At 32.4% G+C, this 18,015-nt stretch overlaps 2 protein-coding genes across 2 annotated transcripts; both read right to left on the bottom strand.

The window, feature by feature from the left end:
• Window positions 1–455: 455 nt before the first annotated feature.
• Window positions 456–3,227, bottom strand: LOC103861688 (dof zinc finger protein DOF4.6). Its single transcript, XM_009139409.3, has 2 exons — window positions 2,093–3,227; window positions 456–1,719 (listed from the first exon to the last, which is right to left on the bottom strand). Exons 1-2 carry the CDS (start codon window positions 2,114–2,116, stop codon window positions 706–708), a joined length of 1,038 nt encoding a protein of 345 aa, XP_009137657.1. The 5' UTR covers window positions 2,117–3,227; the 3' UTR covers window positions 456–705.
• Window positions 3,228–5,736: 2,509 nt separating this feature from the next.
• On the bottom strand, window positions 5,737–17,844 carry LOC103861680 (short-chain dehydrogenase TIC 32 B, chloroplastic). Its single transcript, XM_009139397.3, has 8 exons — window positions 11,899–17,844; window positions 11,589–11,820; window positions 11,247–11,326; window positions 10,975–11,131; window positions 10,534–10,615; window positions 10,062–10,149; window positions 9,893–9,939; window positions 5,737–9,772 (listed from the first exon to the last, which is right to left on the bottom strand). The coding sequence occupies exons 1-8, from the start codon at window positions 12,017–12,019 to the stop codon at window positions 9,581–9,583; spliced, it is 999 nt and encodes a 332-aa protein (XP_009137645.2). The 5' UTR covers window positions 12,020–17,844; the 3' UTR covers window positions 5,737–9,580.
• Window positions 17,845–18,015: the final 171 nt, after the last annotated feature.

Genomic DNA, 18,015 nt, shown 5'->3' with positions numbered 1-18,015 from the left:
TGATGGCATAGACATAATCAAAATGCATAAAGCTAATCAGGTAGCTTGTCTGATTATTCTAAACGATCAATCAGTTGTTTTGTGGTCAGGAACGAACTTAATAATTAAATTTAGATGGAATATGGTTTTATTAATTAATTGGGATGGTAGGGCTTTAACCAGTCTTTGGCAATAAATAATAGATAAAGCGTTTTAGTGAGGATCATGTGAAAGTCATCAGAGCTTACCTGTCTCTTTTAATTAATTTAATTTTTAATTTATTATACCTGTTCTTTAATTTAATTAGTACCATCATCCATTCGTTGCGTGACCAAAACAATCAAGACATACTATGCTGCTGCACATAATTGGTTACACTATATATATGCAAAAAGAAAATTCGCATTAATTTGTTATAACGTCTGGAATTATTAGTGGACAAAGACCTGAAAAATATAATCAAAGAAGGAACATCAAAGACCAACCAATGTATCATTTATAACCTGTGTTAACGATCCATAACAAAAATTCAAAACAAATTAAAGTCATTCGATATGCATGCACCCTCGATTATATCCTTTAATCCAAGCTAACTCCAAAATTAACCCGAAAAAACACTAATAAGAACATTTAAACTGAAGTTAAGAACATATTGATTAATTAAATAAATAACAATAATTAACCATTAATGATATAGTACTATCTTCATCATCAAACTGAGAAAATCTAGCACCATGATCCTCCACTCAACATCCCAGTCCAATACCCACCAGAATTAGCAGATGCATCACCACCACTTGCTCGCTTCTGATTATCATTAATGTCGACATTAATTGTTGCTGATGAAGAAGAAACTGGCACTTTCAAATCCTCAAAAGGAAACAAATGCCTTCCATTCACATCATCACCAGCTTCTCCTCCTCCTTCTCCTTCTTGAAATCCTCCGTGGAATCCATTATTATGATGATGATCCAATGAAAACCCTAGCAGTGTGGTGTTTGAGTTACAAGGCTTGTAATGATCTTGCATTGAAAACCCTCCAGATGTTGGATCTTGGTTATGAAATGGAAAACCCATGAATGAAGAACTCCCATTATTACTAGTATTGTTTCTTATGAGATCCAAAGAAGAAACTGCCATAGCTGACGTGGTAGAAGATGAAGAACTGAGCAATGGATTGTTAGTGCTCTTGTTGTTGTTCCCAATGTTGTGAACGAGGTCAGTGAAATTGGTCCTGATCAACCCATGTGGTGGAAAACCTAAATTGAGATCTTGTTGAGTTGTCTCAAAGAATTTAGGGTTTTGACCAGTCAGCCCTTGTTGAGACATGCTCATGAGGTGGTGGTGATCAGAGTGATGCTTTTTCGTAGCTGGTTGTGTAGAATCCGAGTGATTTTTATTAATATCAGAAGACGAAGAAACTGAAGAAGAGTGAGATCTCTTGTTCTTTCTTGAGCCACCACCAACAGGGATGTTCCTAAGCGAACCGCCTTCCGTCCAATACCTTCTACAACCTTTGCAGAAGAATCTTGGCTGCGTCAAGCTATAATTGTTGTAGTAACAAAACTTTGTGTTGATTGAGTTACATCTTGGGCAGTTTACAGCTTGGTCCTTTTCTGGCCTTGCCTTCCTCTCAGCTCCTCCCCCCGCCCCAACCGATGATGGCTGCTGCGTCTGGGCAGATTGCGGCTTTGGGCATGTGTTTGTTACTATTTCTTCCAAGGGCTTCACTACCATCTCCTGCTTATCAAAATCACCAAAAAGCAATTCTTCCAACCATTAGCTCAAAACTCAATACATATATATGTAAAGACATAATTAACATATATATGATTTAATTATGAAAAAATCAATGGTATTTCATCAAGAGATAAATGATTGGAATATTTGAGAAAGGCTTTAACCAAAAACATAAAAGAAAAGGCAAATTAATAAAGGGTAAAGTGAAAAACATATATAAGTGTTGAAGAGAGACAATAAAAGAAGAAGATCCAAAATATTAAACTCTTAAGTTATTAAATCAAGTACTGAGTCTAGATGAATCAATTGTTTAATCTACATCAACACATACATATTGATTTGTACGAGAAATGAATATATATTATGTATATACCTGTGGCCATTGAGCCGTATCCATAGTTGAGCTTCCTCCGATCGGCAGAAACAAAACCTGATATTTTGTTTAACTATAGATTTGAAAGAAAAAAAGTTAGATTCTTTTGTTGGTGAAGAGAGAGGGGGTTTTGATCGCTGAGAAATCTTTTTTTGAATGAGGAACTTCTTTGTATATGCTTGTCTGATCACAGTTGCTTTATGGTAGAGATAGAGAGAGGGACCAAATTGTCTAATATAAATTACCAAAACATTCCGAGTGGGAATCTTTGTCGTACTGAAAAATAGATACTTTAATACGCGTACATATATAGTGTATGCATGTATGTGTAGGCTTATATTTATATTCACCCTATGGGTCTTACAATAGGTGTAAATATGTGTTATTTATGTTATTTGGAATAAGATGATACTTGAGAATGTAGGGAGGATAGATCATAATGGTGCTTTTCACTGCGGGCAACAGGTCCAAAAATGAAGTTGTCAAAAACAAACAAAAAAACGTTAGTAAAAAAAAAAAAAAAAAAAAAAAAAAAAAAAAACTCGTTAGAGAGAGGAGAGAGAAGTGAAATTCTCCCTTTGGTCTCTCCTTCCCCAAATCGAAAACCCTAAGCCGCCGCTTCACTTTTTTCACTCTCAGGCGACCGACGGCACCTCCGTCGACGGTCTCCCTCTTCCCCGTCAACTTGTTATTGTGTTTCATCGCCTTCACCCTCTGTTATCTTCTCCTTGTCTCTCCTCTTTGCTTGGTATGTCTGGGTCCGATGGGGTCTCTTCCGCCGGAAATAACTGGAATCAAAGGGTCTTTGTTTCCTCTGGACCACCAGCGAGGCGTGATAGGTCGGTGATAGCTCTGGGAGCCCTGGATCTGTTTCTAGTCGCCGATTGCGCTTGGATTTGGGTCAAATCTAAGATCCGAGATCCGCCAGAAGCTTCGACGAGTCGTGCCGTCTCGCTTCTGCTTCGCCGTCTCGCCCCAGCCGGTCTATTCTAGTGGGCAGTTTCCAGGGTCTACGTAGAGCTCCTCCTCTCTCTCTGAGTGAAGGGTGGTTGTGAGGCGCACCACCGAGGTCCTCTGTTTCTTTAGCTCGAATGACGACCCCCATGGTGTATCTCAGTGAAAAGTGGGCTTCTCCTCTCTGCTCTCATCGTCTACTAATAGGGTCTTGAGGACAACCCTTCGTGTCGACGTTTCTTGCGGGAAAAGTGAAGCTCTATTTTGCCATCAGGTCACCTACTTCAAGGAGTATTTTTCTCCTTCAGTGCTTCAATTCCCGTTCCAAAGCTCCCGGCAGATAGCTGATATGTAACTTGCTCTCTCCGCCGCATCCTCTGTGTCGCGTAGCGGAATGAGGGGTTAAACGACCGTCTACGCTTGACCATGCTCTTCATCTTCAGTGGTGGGAGTGTAGGCTTACATTCTGGCTTTCTTCTGTGTTAACTTGGGCTTTTCTCTGTCGACGTCCTCCTCCAGCGGAGCTCCGGGGCGTGAGCCAGGCGCTTCTGTCGATGCCTGCTAGGAGCCACTTCGGTGAGGCTCGATCGAACTCGCCTTCTTCTCTTGATCGCTGCTTCAAACCAGTAGATTAAGAAGTGCTTTGGTATAGGAGCTCAATATGGTTGTCTTTGTGCTACAATGTAATATTAACTTCAAGTAGCCATTATTGGTTGTTTGTTGTTAATAATTTAGGTTTTTTGGGGTTTTTTTAAACTTTTTGCGGCCTCTTAAACCTGATCGGCTGGAAAGCAAATCTTGGTTTCAATCACTTGTAACCGGATCTTCATTAAATTCTTAATGATATTTACAATTTAGCAAAAAAAAAAAAACAAAAACAAACAAACAAAAACTATTGAAGGAATATCACTAATTATCTATTTTGTAGCATTTATGTTAAAAAAATTATTTCGTAGCATATTTGTAATAAAATTGTATTGTAGTTCCGCCATAAAACGTTATAACTTCAAAATTTATCCTTAAATTTGTGATATTCAGTTTAGATATATTGTGATATTGAATTTTAAATTTGATGTTCACCCGTTGTTAAACTAACGCAATAGTTTTTTTTGAAAAAAAAAACTATTGCGTTAGTTTAACAACGGATGAACATCAAATTTAAAATGACATTTTAAGAGTTATAAGTCGGTTGGAAAAAGGAATTTAGACGCGCTAAACTTTTTAGCTTCGAATTTTGCATTAGAACAAAATATTACACTGTTGAAGCGATATTATATATCGTCTAAATTACAATTTAGCTTGGCTAATTTTATAAACGTTCGGATTTCGGTAATTGATTATTGTCTTTTTATCATGTTATTACTTTCTAAATTACTTATTTATACTTAGAGTAGACTTTTATTGTAAAGATGTTTTAATATATAAACATTTCAACGCGTTAATTAAGCCTAATAAACAAGTTGCGTAAATCCTATTGACATGCAACATACGGCTCTTCTGCTTTTGGAAATATTTTGACTGTGTATTATTAATTTGATACCGCGTCAACTTCCAACTTCTAATTGTGTAGTAATATTTTTTTTTCTGTAAAAGGATTGTGTAGTAATATTAGATTTGTTTGTCTGTCAGTTGTCGAGAATTTTCAAATTTGATAACCCCAGTCAGATTGAATTTTTGGTCATTAGTAGGTACTGGATCTTAAAGTCTTAACGTCCACAACGATATCAACTATGCTTAAATTTTTCTCGTTTGATTTAAATGCCTGAGCTTAAAAGTGTAATAGTTTTCTTCTGTTGTTTCAAAAGCCGACTGTTTTTTTTCATAGTAAAATGACTGAAAGCGGGTTTTGTACCGAAAATTTTCTTTATTATAGTTTTAAGAAAGTTATCAGGAAATAAAGGTTCTGCAAAATGTTTAATCAAAAATATAATTAATGATCGAAAATTCTGGACATTTAATTGTAAATCACGCATCTTAAATAAAATTGAAATAGTGATCTTAAGTACAAGACCACGTACTTACTTTTTTGATGACTAAAACTATGATATTGCTTGAATATATGTTTATTACGACATACTCTATATGTTTCATATTAAATGTCACTTAATATTTTTTTGTTACAAAAAAAATATCATTTTATAATTCTAATACGATTTATATTTATTTACAACTCAATATTAATTGTAAAATATACTAATCTTATAAATAAATATATTTATTTAAAATATATTGATTAAATAGATAACATTAATAAAAACATAAATGTATTATAATCAATTTTTTAGTATATGTGAAAATATCTAAGTGACATTACATTTTTATATTATTAAAAGAGAAGTACCCATTAAAAATACTCTTTTGTTTTTAAATTTAATTACACTTCCATGCCACTGAGCATTAAATTGAATTATCTATGTTAATGCTTGTCTTTTTCAGTTATATTAATGTTTTTTCCTTAAATAAATCTGAGTTAAATGTAATTAAATCAACTTTAAAATACACCTATATTAACAAACTATTGAAACAAATATTAAAAACAACATAAACTATGAAAAATAATTTAAAAGGTAGCTTCCACGCTTTTGGTCTTATAATATGTATACATTACCATATATAAACAAAATTAATGTTTATTACTATAACTTTCCAATAAAATATTGTGCATATATATTAGACGTAATTCATTTATGTTTTAAACTTCTTTATTATAAATTTTTGGAATATTATCATCAATTTTTTTAATAAAAAATGAATATTCCATCAATGTCACCTTCATATTTTGAATATAAAATTAACTTTATTCCCATGATTTTAGTTAAAATAGACGGGTCAATTTATGTCCCGTCCAATTGGATTTTTAGAATAGTTGTAACTTATTTTTAGTTTAATCCAAACACATAATATACTAATAATACATTTCAATCATACAATTAAATATGAAATAAATGTCAATATAAATTTGATCTAACATAGTATATTAATATATATATATATATATATATATAAAACATCCAATCTTTTTGTATAGTTACATAACTGTTCCAACTGATATTTAATAAATATATATATATATAACACGATACAGTAACAAAATATATGATATACATAAATCGTTACATAAACATCTGTTCGGTCGCACGGATCAATTTCTAGTAGCATATTACTTTACAAGTACAATGCATCAGTGCAACTAGTATGCTGCATCATAGCATAACAGAATGTAATACTTTTTCTCTACTGTAATTTTGTTTTATCATCTAATATTTTTTCTTTCTTTTTAAAGGCAAAAGCGTTATGCATGGAGATTTCTGTGTCATTCTTTTCTAACTATCGTGTTAGAAGAACTATCTTTATAAAACAATTATCAAACTCAAGAATTTTTTAAAAAAGTTCTAAGAGCTATAAAAGGTATAAACTTTTTATCACGATATAAAGTTTATTTATTAGTATCATAATTGTACGGTGGAATTAAAACTCAAGTACATAATAAGTTGACCATCCACTGACGAATAGACTTTATTTTTAAAATCAAACAAAACAAAATGAACACATTTCATACAACATCCTTCTTGACACTTGCGTACAAATAATTAAAAACACAAATATTATGTGTAGAATGTTAAGAATATAGAGCCAAATACGCCCTTAAAGGTTTCACATGCCCCAGATTAAAAAGCTCATATGTGTTATTCATACACTTATTATTATCCGTCTTTCACGTGTGTCTTAAGATTCCAATTAGGCTATAATAACCTGTATCGCACGAGTTAAAACCGATTTCATTGGACAGTCCCCATCTACTCCCAAGGACGGTAATCATGACAGTGTGTTCGATTAGTCGGGGTCCCAGATTAACATGGCCTGTGTGTCATCGCCACGTGAGCTATCTAAGTGTACAAAACAGCTCAGGAACACCTAATTTCCTTCACTCCATGTTCCACGCTCTCTTATTTCAGTATTTGTTATATTCTCATCACCAATGAAGTTACCAAATACATTAAATCAAAGGGTAATTACTACAATAAAATTAGTATCCAGTATAAATTTTCTTCCTTAAATTTGTTGTCAAATTAAAATTATCTTTTGCTCCAATTAAATTAACTTCTCTTTTTTTTAAACACCTCCAATTAAATTAACTTATGCGGTAAATAAAATATTAATTTCAATTGTTAAATCAGTATCATAGATGGTGACAAGTGTCGTAACTTGAGTTGACCGGTGCTGATTAATGAACGGTAATTACGAATTGTGGCCGGTGGAGTTGGGTCCCGCGTTTCCTCATACGCGTGCCTTTGCTGATAATTCTGGCCGACGAAAAGGTCCACCGAATCTGAACCGTTGGATTTACTTTTGGGTCCCATGAAGTGCGTGGATAGCATATTTGAAAGTGCGGTCCATGTCAGCGCTTGTGGACAAACCCGCACCTGAACAACTTGTTATCCAAATGCAAATCCTCAACATCATAACTTTTACCTGTGTATCTTCTTTGTTGAATACTTGGAGCTAAGCTATGCCTTTTCAGTTGGATTATATAAAATGTTTGATAGCTCGTATAGATCGGATATGGGTACATGGGAACTATGTTTCCAGATTTTTTTATGCCGGTCATGGTGTACTCACTAATAGGACCGGTCTTTGTCTAAGTCGGATAAGACAAGTCGGATGAAAAATTCGCCTCGAACCTTCAAATTTTTTGAAAAAAATTATATATAAATAAGTTTCTAAATTTGTATAAAAAATTTAAGTCCTCAAATTATAGAAATCTTTTATAAACCGTCTATAGCCTCCAAAATTCCAAGGCCGGCTTTGTGGGTTTCGTGCAACTAGTCTACATGATCTTTTATATGTTTCTAGATGTTCTCTTCCACAATTTATGGTCCTATATCGTAATATCATAGCGTTCTTTCAAAACAAGACACTTTAACTGGGAGATATGGATTCTGTACTTGTAAGATTCTATTAAAATTTGAGAGTTTGTATATAGTGTATCATATTTGTGCTGGTTAGCGTAAATCGGTTATTACTATCAGCGTAATGAGGAAAAGATTAATTCCACGAGTCCATTTTCTGTAGAGAGTTCTATAATCCGTAATCATCTTGATATTATTACGACGGTAGCTTGGAGAAAATGAATCCACAACGGTTTAATACTCATTGGGCTTGTAATAGTTTACTAAATATTAGTCCTTAAGCCCATAATAGATTATAGCCACCTAGGTTAGGAAATAGTGTTTTATAGATCAGCCCAAAACTTAAGTTTCGAATAATAGGGGGGTTCCCAATTTCTCTTCATTTTACGACCAAGCAAATCAACGAATAAAATACCCAATAGTACAAAAAAATGAAAGATCAACCAATCTGGATTAAGCACAAGCACCCGTGCATTGCGCAAGCTACTACGTAGTACATACACATACACTTAAAATACGTGAACAATGATAAAAACTCACGCACATTTACATGTTTGCCTGAATATCATAACACTAAGGTGGTCTTATAACTAACTGAGTGTGTACATTTTGTACGTGCATTGTTTAAGTTGGAAGCTCTCTCTCTTTTTTGAACCAACCTTCGCCCTTTTCTTCTTTAATTTTTGTAATGATTAAAACTCGATAAGGACAGAGCAATTTGATGACGCACGAGAGTGTCTTTTTAAGAAGTGAAAACCCCTGGCGCATGTTAGTAGGGTCTCTTTTATAGAAAGAAAAAGAAAAGAGATGGAGACACATGCGTAAAAGTATTATCATGCGTCATTTTATATGGACCTAAATCTTGAAGTCCCTAATCTGACCGATTCTCATCTATATTTTTCTCCCCCTTTACATCTTGTTTTTTTTTTAATTTTTCTTTCTTTTGTTAATTTCTTCAACCACATCCATATTTTGTTTAGGCTTTATAATCAAATAGTATAGTTTTGTATAAACAAATATTATTATAAATCAACATTCAAATAATATCACACCCACGTACTACCAAAAGTGATGGGAAAGCCAGGGCTTTTTTTTGGTACCTCACATGGACATACGAAATAGTCAATGTCAAAAAGATTATTTTAGTAAAATGAAAGAGAGATCTATCAGATCAGTCCAAATGTGTTAATCACAAGAATTATGTCAATCAAACTATGAGCATAACTTCGGAGCACTTTCGAAAACTAATGATTGACATTATATGATTTTCCACTTATCTTTTAATATATTAAGGCTAGTATAATAGCCCAAGTTGAGCTTTACATCATATATGATTTCTTTCTTTAATTAATCAAAGAAAAAAGAACTATGAAAAAGAAGTTCAGTATATTAATTTTCATATCATTTAGATTAGTATAAACAAATACTATATAAAGTACATCAGTTTCGCATTAGTACTATAGAATAGAAAACTAGTATATATATCATCTACATATGGTTAAGAGATTGATACCAGTATAAGTTCGGAGGATTAACTGAACTTCATAATATTTTTTCTTAGCTAATTAGATTTATATCTTTTTCCTACGGGAATATAAAATAAGATATTTAGTTCAGTTTTTCTTTAGCTAAATGGGTCGAAAGCGGCCTTCGGATGTTGAGTTACCAGAATCTCAGAAGCAGCCCATAACTTGGTAGCTTCCGAGGAGTTAGATCCGAGTCCAGACGGTGTCGTTTCATTGCAGTCCGTAAAGTACTTTCCCGATACATTCACCAACCTTGGATTCGTTGCCACATAACACGTCGTTGCTGCTGCCTAATCACATGCCAAAAATTAAACAAACGTACCACATAAATTAACAAACACAAAAGATAACATATCCACCACAGATTATGTTATATCAATTACAGTTATATATAAAAAACAATGTATTACTTGAGGAACGGTCTTAAGAAGCTTGGATGTCAGGAAGAAGACGAGATCTGAGTAGGAAAAGACAAAGGAAAATCATTTAGACATAATTAGGAATCTCAATTGTTTATGATTATTTATTCAAGATAAGCCAATATTAATAAGAGGGGGTGGGGAATTGAGATAAACCAACCTGTCAATAAGCCTTCCCGGTCTCTTGTTAACCGGGTTTTTACAACCCCTGGGTGTACGCAGTTAACCGTCACGTTCGCTCCAATTTTCTGCAATTTTCTCCTTTTCTATTAATTTTTAATAATAAAATGTAATCATTCTATTTAAAAGGCCCACATGATTGTCTTAATCCTAAACTATGGTCAATAGTCAAAGCTTAACTAACTAATTTCATATAATTAGTTAGAATACAAATCACAGTAATCTAGGTTTCTTGTTGTCCTCTTCTCTCATACCTTTCACCTTTAATTCACACTCAGAATAAATCAATAAACACTTTTTGAAAAAGATTTTCAGAAATAGAACCACTATTATTAATTTATACCATAATGGTTTTAGTTAGAATTATTAATTTTGGGGGGGGGAGGTGAAAGTGAAATTAATTGGAGAATGAAAATAAGGGTGAGAGAAAGAGAGGAAGGAGAGAAAGAGACCTGGAGTCTAGAAGAGAGCTCCTTGGTATGCAAAACGTTGGCAAGCTTCGAGAGAGCATACGCACGTGTCGCATCGAATTGACTATTCGATCATCAACCCCAACATACAAAAAAAATAAAAATAAAGTTACTATTATATGTCAAAATGTCAAAACTTCTTACCTCCTTTTCACATTTATTACCCCTGCCATCAACTTACTCGTCACTCATCAGTCAAAATTTTAAAATCTATGCAGCTTTTTCCTTTGGTAAAAAGGTAAATCCAGCAACACCAAGCCTACTCTCTGATTTACTATAGTTCTACCTATTGGACACTTATGTGATTGTAGATGTCATACTAACATGTTTGGCCTACTACTATATCATTTAAAGTTTTGAAATGTTATGCTTCTATGGAACAGTTATGCCTCTTGATGCCGGAAACTAAAGAGGGAAACATACCACTTAGGTTGGGAAATAAGCCGGAGATATTCAATCAAGTCGCCGGTAAACCAACCGTGAATACCGGACGTGACATTAACGATCCTTCCTTGAACTCCGGTTTCTTCTGCCGTTTGGATCATCTTCTTCAGTAACAGGTTGGTCAAGAGAAAATGGCCTGCAATTAAAATGATTAAGATCGGCTATTAACAAAAGGAGATAATATTGTGTAATGCCTAATTAATATCTGTCATATAGTGTGGAAATCATAATAAAGAAAACAATTACATTACCAAGATAATTAGTGGCAAAGGTCATCTCGATCCCATCTTCTGATATTGCATGTTCATGTGCCAATCTGCCTGCGTTGTTTCTGATTCCACATTTGCGTATTTAAAAAAAAAAAATTCAGAGAAGAAAGTACATAAATCAAATAAAGATTAAGAACGGATGATCATAGTTAATTAAGTTATGTTTTTGCACGTATGTCTGTATAAATATATTTACATGCAAATAGTTTATTTTGATTTTCGGAGAAAAATATTACAAAACGTAATTAAACATGGTTAGTATCAAGCAATTATACACACAAACTTCATTATGAAAAAATAGTTTTAAAACGAGTTGAGTCTTACATGAGAAGGTTGAGAGGCAGATGGAGAGATTCAAAACCGGCGACGAAGCTCCGTACGGAAGACATAGAGCTGAGATCAAGCTCCATTACGACGATCTCCGTCCCCGGAAACTCAGAGACGATCCTCCCTTTCGCTTCCTCCGCCGCTTTCACGTTCCTCGCCGGAAATATCAACCTCGCTCCACGTTTCGCCAGCACTCTCGCCGTCTCTGCTCCGATCCCCGACGTCGCACCTTCACCAAAGCAACAACAGACAATGAGAAAATTTTCCAACGACGCAAGTCACCGGAAAACTGAAAAATAAAACTCACCGGTGATTATCGCTGTTGTGGAACGAAGGTCGCAGTTCTCGGTTACCTCATCGGCGGTGGATTTCGAGCCGAAGCCGCTAACACCGGCGGTGCCGATAAGGTATCTTCCAGTGTCGATCATTTATCTCTTCGTCGGAGTTTTATTTTATGTTACTACTAATTACAAATGTAAAACAAAGAAGGATGAAGAAGACAAAACCGTGTTTGCAGTTATCAGTTATGAAGGGTAGAATGGTAAAATAATATATGGTCTGAAAGCTCTCCTTCTGTTTCTCTTGTCAGGATTTTGTAAGGCAACGCCGTCTGGCAAGGGAGAGATATGAGAGGAAATAGTAATGTTGTTTATTTATAGTCAACTTTTTATTGATGAGGTTAAAAAAGTAGATATCACTTTTTACCTAAACGATCGGTAATCGTTTTTCTCTGTACTCTCTTCTTGTTTTAAATAATTTCGCGGTGGAAGACGGGTAGGTCTAGTTCCATAGTATAATATATTACTTTTTATTATTTGTCAACAATTTTTTTTGTTAAAGGGTTTTCATTATTAATACTCCATCCGTTTCAAAATAAATGATATTTTAGGGAGTTTTTGATGTTTCAAAATAGATGATGCTTTCATATATCAATGCATTTTTTCACTTTATCAAAAACTGTGTAGCCAATGATATTTTGTAGTCTGTTTTGTGATTGGTTGAATAACTTTTAATTTATATTTTAATGATATTTTTAAGATAAAAAATAAGTTTCTTAATAATTGTGCATAATCTTAAAACTTCATGTATTTTGAAACAGAAGGAGTATTAGTCAACAATATTAATTCTTGATTTTCTTGGGTGCAACTACAATATTAATTCTTGTTTTAAACGTAGAATAGTAATGTAACAAAACTTTAGCTTTAAAAAAAAAACTTACTGTACTTTGAAGAAGTTAAAAATGGACACCAGAAAATACTGCAAAACATTAAAAACACTTCATATAAAAACCACAATTACATACTTTCAAAAGATATATTTAAAACAAGAGATTCCGAAAGTGAACTACCAATTAAATCAACATCTAAAATATAAGAAAATCTACCATTAAATAAAATATATATTTTATAATAAAGGTGATTTTTTTTTGGTGACTCTTTCTAAAATCATCTTTAAATATTTGAATCGTCCTAAATAGTGTTTTTTTGTCACAAAAACAATTTCCGAAACAACAAGACTTTTCTTTAAAAAACTTTTGATATACTAAGGTCAAATAGAAAAATATATTCTTTCTTTTTCTAAATAAGTATTATTTTAATATTTTTTTTTGTTGCATAAAAAAATATCATTCTATAATTTCAATGCAATTTATAATTATTTTCAGTTAAATATTAATTGCACAATGCATTGATCTTATTAATATTCTTTTTTTTTGATAAAAAAATAAAAAAAATAAATAAATTTATTTTAAATATTATTGGTTAACTAGTTGTAGTTAATGAAAACATAAGTACATCGCAATCATTTTTTAGTAAACATAAAAGATGTTTAAGTGATACTTATGAAACAAGTAGTAACTAAATTTGAAAAAGATATTCAACGGAAGTTAAAACTGGTGTAATGGGAAATAAATCATCAACCTTTTGTATGGTTTGATTTGTTATATCTGTTTAGAGCGCTATCATTTGGCTTTTGATAATTACCATTTTAAAATTATTTTACCTTGATGAATAATTTATGAAGAGATTTGCGTCAAACTCTAATTGAATACTCAAATAAATTAAACAGCTGTCAGTTTCTGACTCGGTATAAATTAATGGTTTATTTCGTATTTTCCATGACTGAATTTCAGTTAACGAGCTCAATAAGAGTTTACTAATCAATTACCAATGCTTAGTTTTGTACAGCAAAACAAATGAAGGGAACCAAAATGGAATAGATTGTCGTCGAAGGCAAATATTTACGGTCAAAAGCCTAAGCTTTGACTCACTTGTAGGAGACAATTATACAATCGTGATGTCTAGTTGTACACTTGGTGTCACTCATTAACTCATTATTCTAACCTCATTTACTAACCTCTATTAAACAAATCATACTTTCTTAGCGTGTGTAGTTAATAATTTTCCCAATATCAATCTCGGAATAAACGCCGGCCTTGGTAGTGACCGAAACGATAGTTTTATACTGTAGAGGAAAATTTTAAAGTTATGGAATAATGAAATAACCAATGTTGTAAAAATCGGTGTAAGGCAAATTATAACCAAAACAATTTTCTTTAAATCTAATTTATAAATCGGTTAAATCATATTAAATCAATTTAATTTGGTCTAATTCGATATAAATTAGTATAAATATGTCAATTTTAACAATAAGATAAGTGAAAATTTACAAATTTGTCTAATTTTATTTCTTACATATCTAATTTTTATAACTTGTCAAAATAATTTTATAATTAAATTGAAAACTAAAATATTTATACAAAAATAAATTAATAATTAGTTAACGTTCAGATCTCACATAGTACTTTCCGTCAAAATCTTGCATAGTTCTCAGATATCACTAGTCTTCTACAAAACGTTTAATTACTGGCTAATGATTTTTTGAAAATAATTTAATGAAATTTGTCAAAACGTATCAGCGACTCTAAGCCTACTATATGAATAGATAAATGAGTAAAAGATTATTAAAAAAAAAAGGAAATAGAAATGACTTTGTGACGAAGGTGAGACGGCGAGTAGTTGAATGGGTGAATGTGTAAACGACAGGAGTAGCAACGTAGGAGTAGCATGTAGAAACATTTAAGGGCAACATTATCAATATGTCCCCAGATGAAGGTCCCCAAATGAATAGTACAAGGATTCACAAGGACTCACCTCATTTGTCCCTTATTTAAGAACTTTTTCTCTTCTTTTTTCCTCGGTCCTGATGTTTTGTGGCCCCTCCCCCTCCTTAGGGACCCTTAAGGGACTAACTGATAATGTTGGCCTAAGAAGAATCTTGCAAGAAGGCTTACGCACGTGAGGTTTGCAAACTGCGTGCTGGCTCGCTCTTCTTCTCCCTTCGAACACGGTCACCGATCATTTATTTAATTTGTAGTAATCTAGCGATCAATCATTTTTGAATAATTCAGTGTTCATCATGCTTCTGTAACGACCGTAACCTACAATATAATTTTGAAGGCATCTATATTGTTAACTTCGTAACTAGCCTTTGTGAGGATACGTTCGAAAGTTTGTTAAATACTTATAAAGCTCACATGCAACTCTCACGAGTGAACATATTTACAAGAAAACATACTTCAAATAGGAATACTATTAGAGTATAGACTTTTTACAAAGTCATATAACCTATGTAGTAATATGCTTTCGGTGTAATTAATCGTTCCATTCAACTCTTTCGGTACGTAGAATTAATCGTAGTTATTAAAAAGAACTTAGAGTGAATCTAGAATAGACAAATATAATATACCATCGGTTTGAAACAAAGGAAAAACTGGGAAACTAGATAATGGCAAATCAGTTTTTTTCAGATAACAAATTGCTAGGGCCAACGAAGTCATACATACACATGTCTTACTTGGATCAATACTGTCTTTTCGTCAAGGTCGATGATGAATATGTATTACAATATTTTTTTTTAACTTACATAACCAAGATATATATCATCATTTTCTAACAAAGTATATCACATTAAACCACCTCTTTAGTTAAGTTAACAGCATGTCAGGAAATAAAATTGGTTTGACGATGCTACTGTCACTTTCAATAATCGTCTCAAACCACCATTTAGGATGACGAACTTGATATATAATATGCGTAGTTATCAATTACATATTCTACCGAAATTAAAAGTACCTTTTCTATTGTATTCTATGATGAATATTCTTTTCTGGCTTATGCGTTTCTCTTTTGTTATAGTTATATAAAGGTGAAGTTCCTCATCATAGCGAATGGAATGGCGTCCTTCTTATCAAGCGAAAAGGTGTCATGGGACAATTTCTGGTTCAATCATACAACACAAAGATGACACCATATAAATTGAATAATTATTATTAAAAATTATAAAAACGTTAAGAAATTTACTTATATATAGTCCGAATATATATATGCAATACTCATAAAGGAGAAGAAATATTACGTACCAATCTTCACACTTATATTACATGTGCTCTTATGCAATGATACTCATTGTCCAGCTCCTATATTCATAGATCATTAGTATTTCACCTTTGAATAAATTGAAAAATCATTTTTATAACCGAGATAAAAGGATGTCTGAAATGAAAAAAAGATCAGTATCAGTATGACTCAAATGTTTAGGAAACTAAATGGTATTCTATTTCCAATCTTAAACATCTTTAAGTTTGACTAATGAGAAAGTGCACATGGGATTTTGGGAAACAAAATGAATTTTGACCAGCAGCAAACCAATCCCTACTTGGCCGGAAGATTCTCTCTCTATGCATCATCCGTTGTCATAATCTAAACTGTTAACCATTATTTTTCCAATCTGTATTTTTAATGTGATTTTAAGTTCATAGCCAATAGTTTAATATCATTGCAACTTGTGTTTCCGATTCCAAGATTAGTTTATGGCCGTCTAATTTATTATCCCTTTTATAAAATGACCGACCCATTATCTCAATTTTTCTATTAGGATTCGTCGGGTACAATCTGATTCATCCAAACGCAGATTCTGATTATGATCAACTTTTTCCAACTTATATGAACCTTTTTCCAGCTTAGATTTAATAACTGATGATTAAGCGGAAATCATAGACTAAAATTTTTTGGTTTGCCAACTATATTTGACTAATAAGTAATAATCTACTTTTTTGATCACGCAACAGTCATTAATCACTTATTTAAGTAGCATCAATGAATAATTTAGCCCCCACTCACCATTTCAATCCAACAACTCATATAACACCAAATGAAGTGTTGGATTCCATAGTTTTATAATCGTAATTGGATGTGAATTGCTTTAGTCTGCTCTCGACTTAGTATGTGGACATGCCTATAGCTGGGCAGGCCGAAATTCATTGGATGTAGCCGCAGCTTTGCGTGCCGCAATTAAATGTTATGGGAGTTTTGGATCAAAGCTAATCTTTCATAGATTTGTACTATTATGTTTTCTTTCCATGCAGTATTCAACCAACAGTGTCAATGTTTAACTGAGTATTTAGAAGTTTCCTGGAATATTTTTTTCTCAATGGAATAAAACTTAGTTTAATATACAAAATGAATCAATAATTTTTGAAAGGAAAAAAAACTTTATCTTGAATTAAACATTACTTTTCAAATGATAATTATTTTCATAAATAATTTAAATTGTTATGAAAAAGACAAAAATAATCCTCCTAAATTATTTATAGAAGTTTACAAACTCAAATACACCCATAAATACAAAGCCCTAAACAATAATTACTAAACATAAACACAAATGTTATGATATTTTTAATTGTGTATTTATGAAAAGTGGTATTCAAGTGTATTCAACTGAGAGTTTTAGGTGATATGTATTAAAATGACAAATCCACTGTTATTCAAACATAAATTTTAAAAACTCATTTAAAATCCACTGTTATTGAACTTAACATTTCGTAGAGTACTCTAAAATTCATTGTTATTGAAAATATTTTAAGTTGTGAAGTTTTAAAGTTTTCAAGTGATTTTAAGGTGTTTGGGTGAAGTTTTTTAGTTAAAAAAATTAAAACCCAAATCTCATGGTTTTAGGTCATATTCTAGAGGTTTAACAAAAACTACCTAAATTTCTGCAATTTATTAAAATCATTTAAAACTCCATTAGAAATCAAATCACCTTAAATGTTATATTGAATACACCCCCTTAGTGTATTTCAAACAATTTTTCTGGATTTTGAACACCATAAACAGTATTTTAGTTAGCTCATAAGTCATATCAATCGTTGATCTATTTTATATAAATAAAGTCCAAAATGCTTTCTTCATACAATTTTGGTTAAGTCAATACCATTCATCTATTTTAGATACTAATATGGTTATGACTTATGAGTGGTTTAAATAGATTGAACAGCCTAAACCGTATTCAAATTGATTTCTTTGGTTTAGTATCGTAAATTTTGGTTTGCATGGTCTGAATTAACTGTGGACCGATTTTATGAAGA

Source organism: Brassica rapa, chromosome A01 (assembly GCF_000309985.2).
Source record: "Brassica rapa cultivar Chiifu-401-42 chromosome A01, CAAS_Brap_v3.01, whole genome shotgun sequence".
NCBI classification, from domain to species: domain Eukaryota; kingdom Viridiplantae; phylum Streptophyta; class Magnoliopsida; order Brassicales; family Brassicaceae; genus Brassica; species Brassica rapa.
Note: the sequence above shows the minus strand (reverse complement) of the source record. Positions and strands in the feature narration are given on the sequence as shown.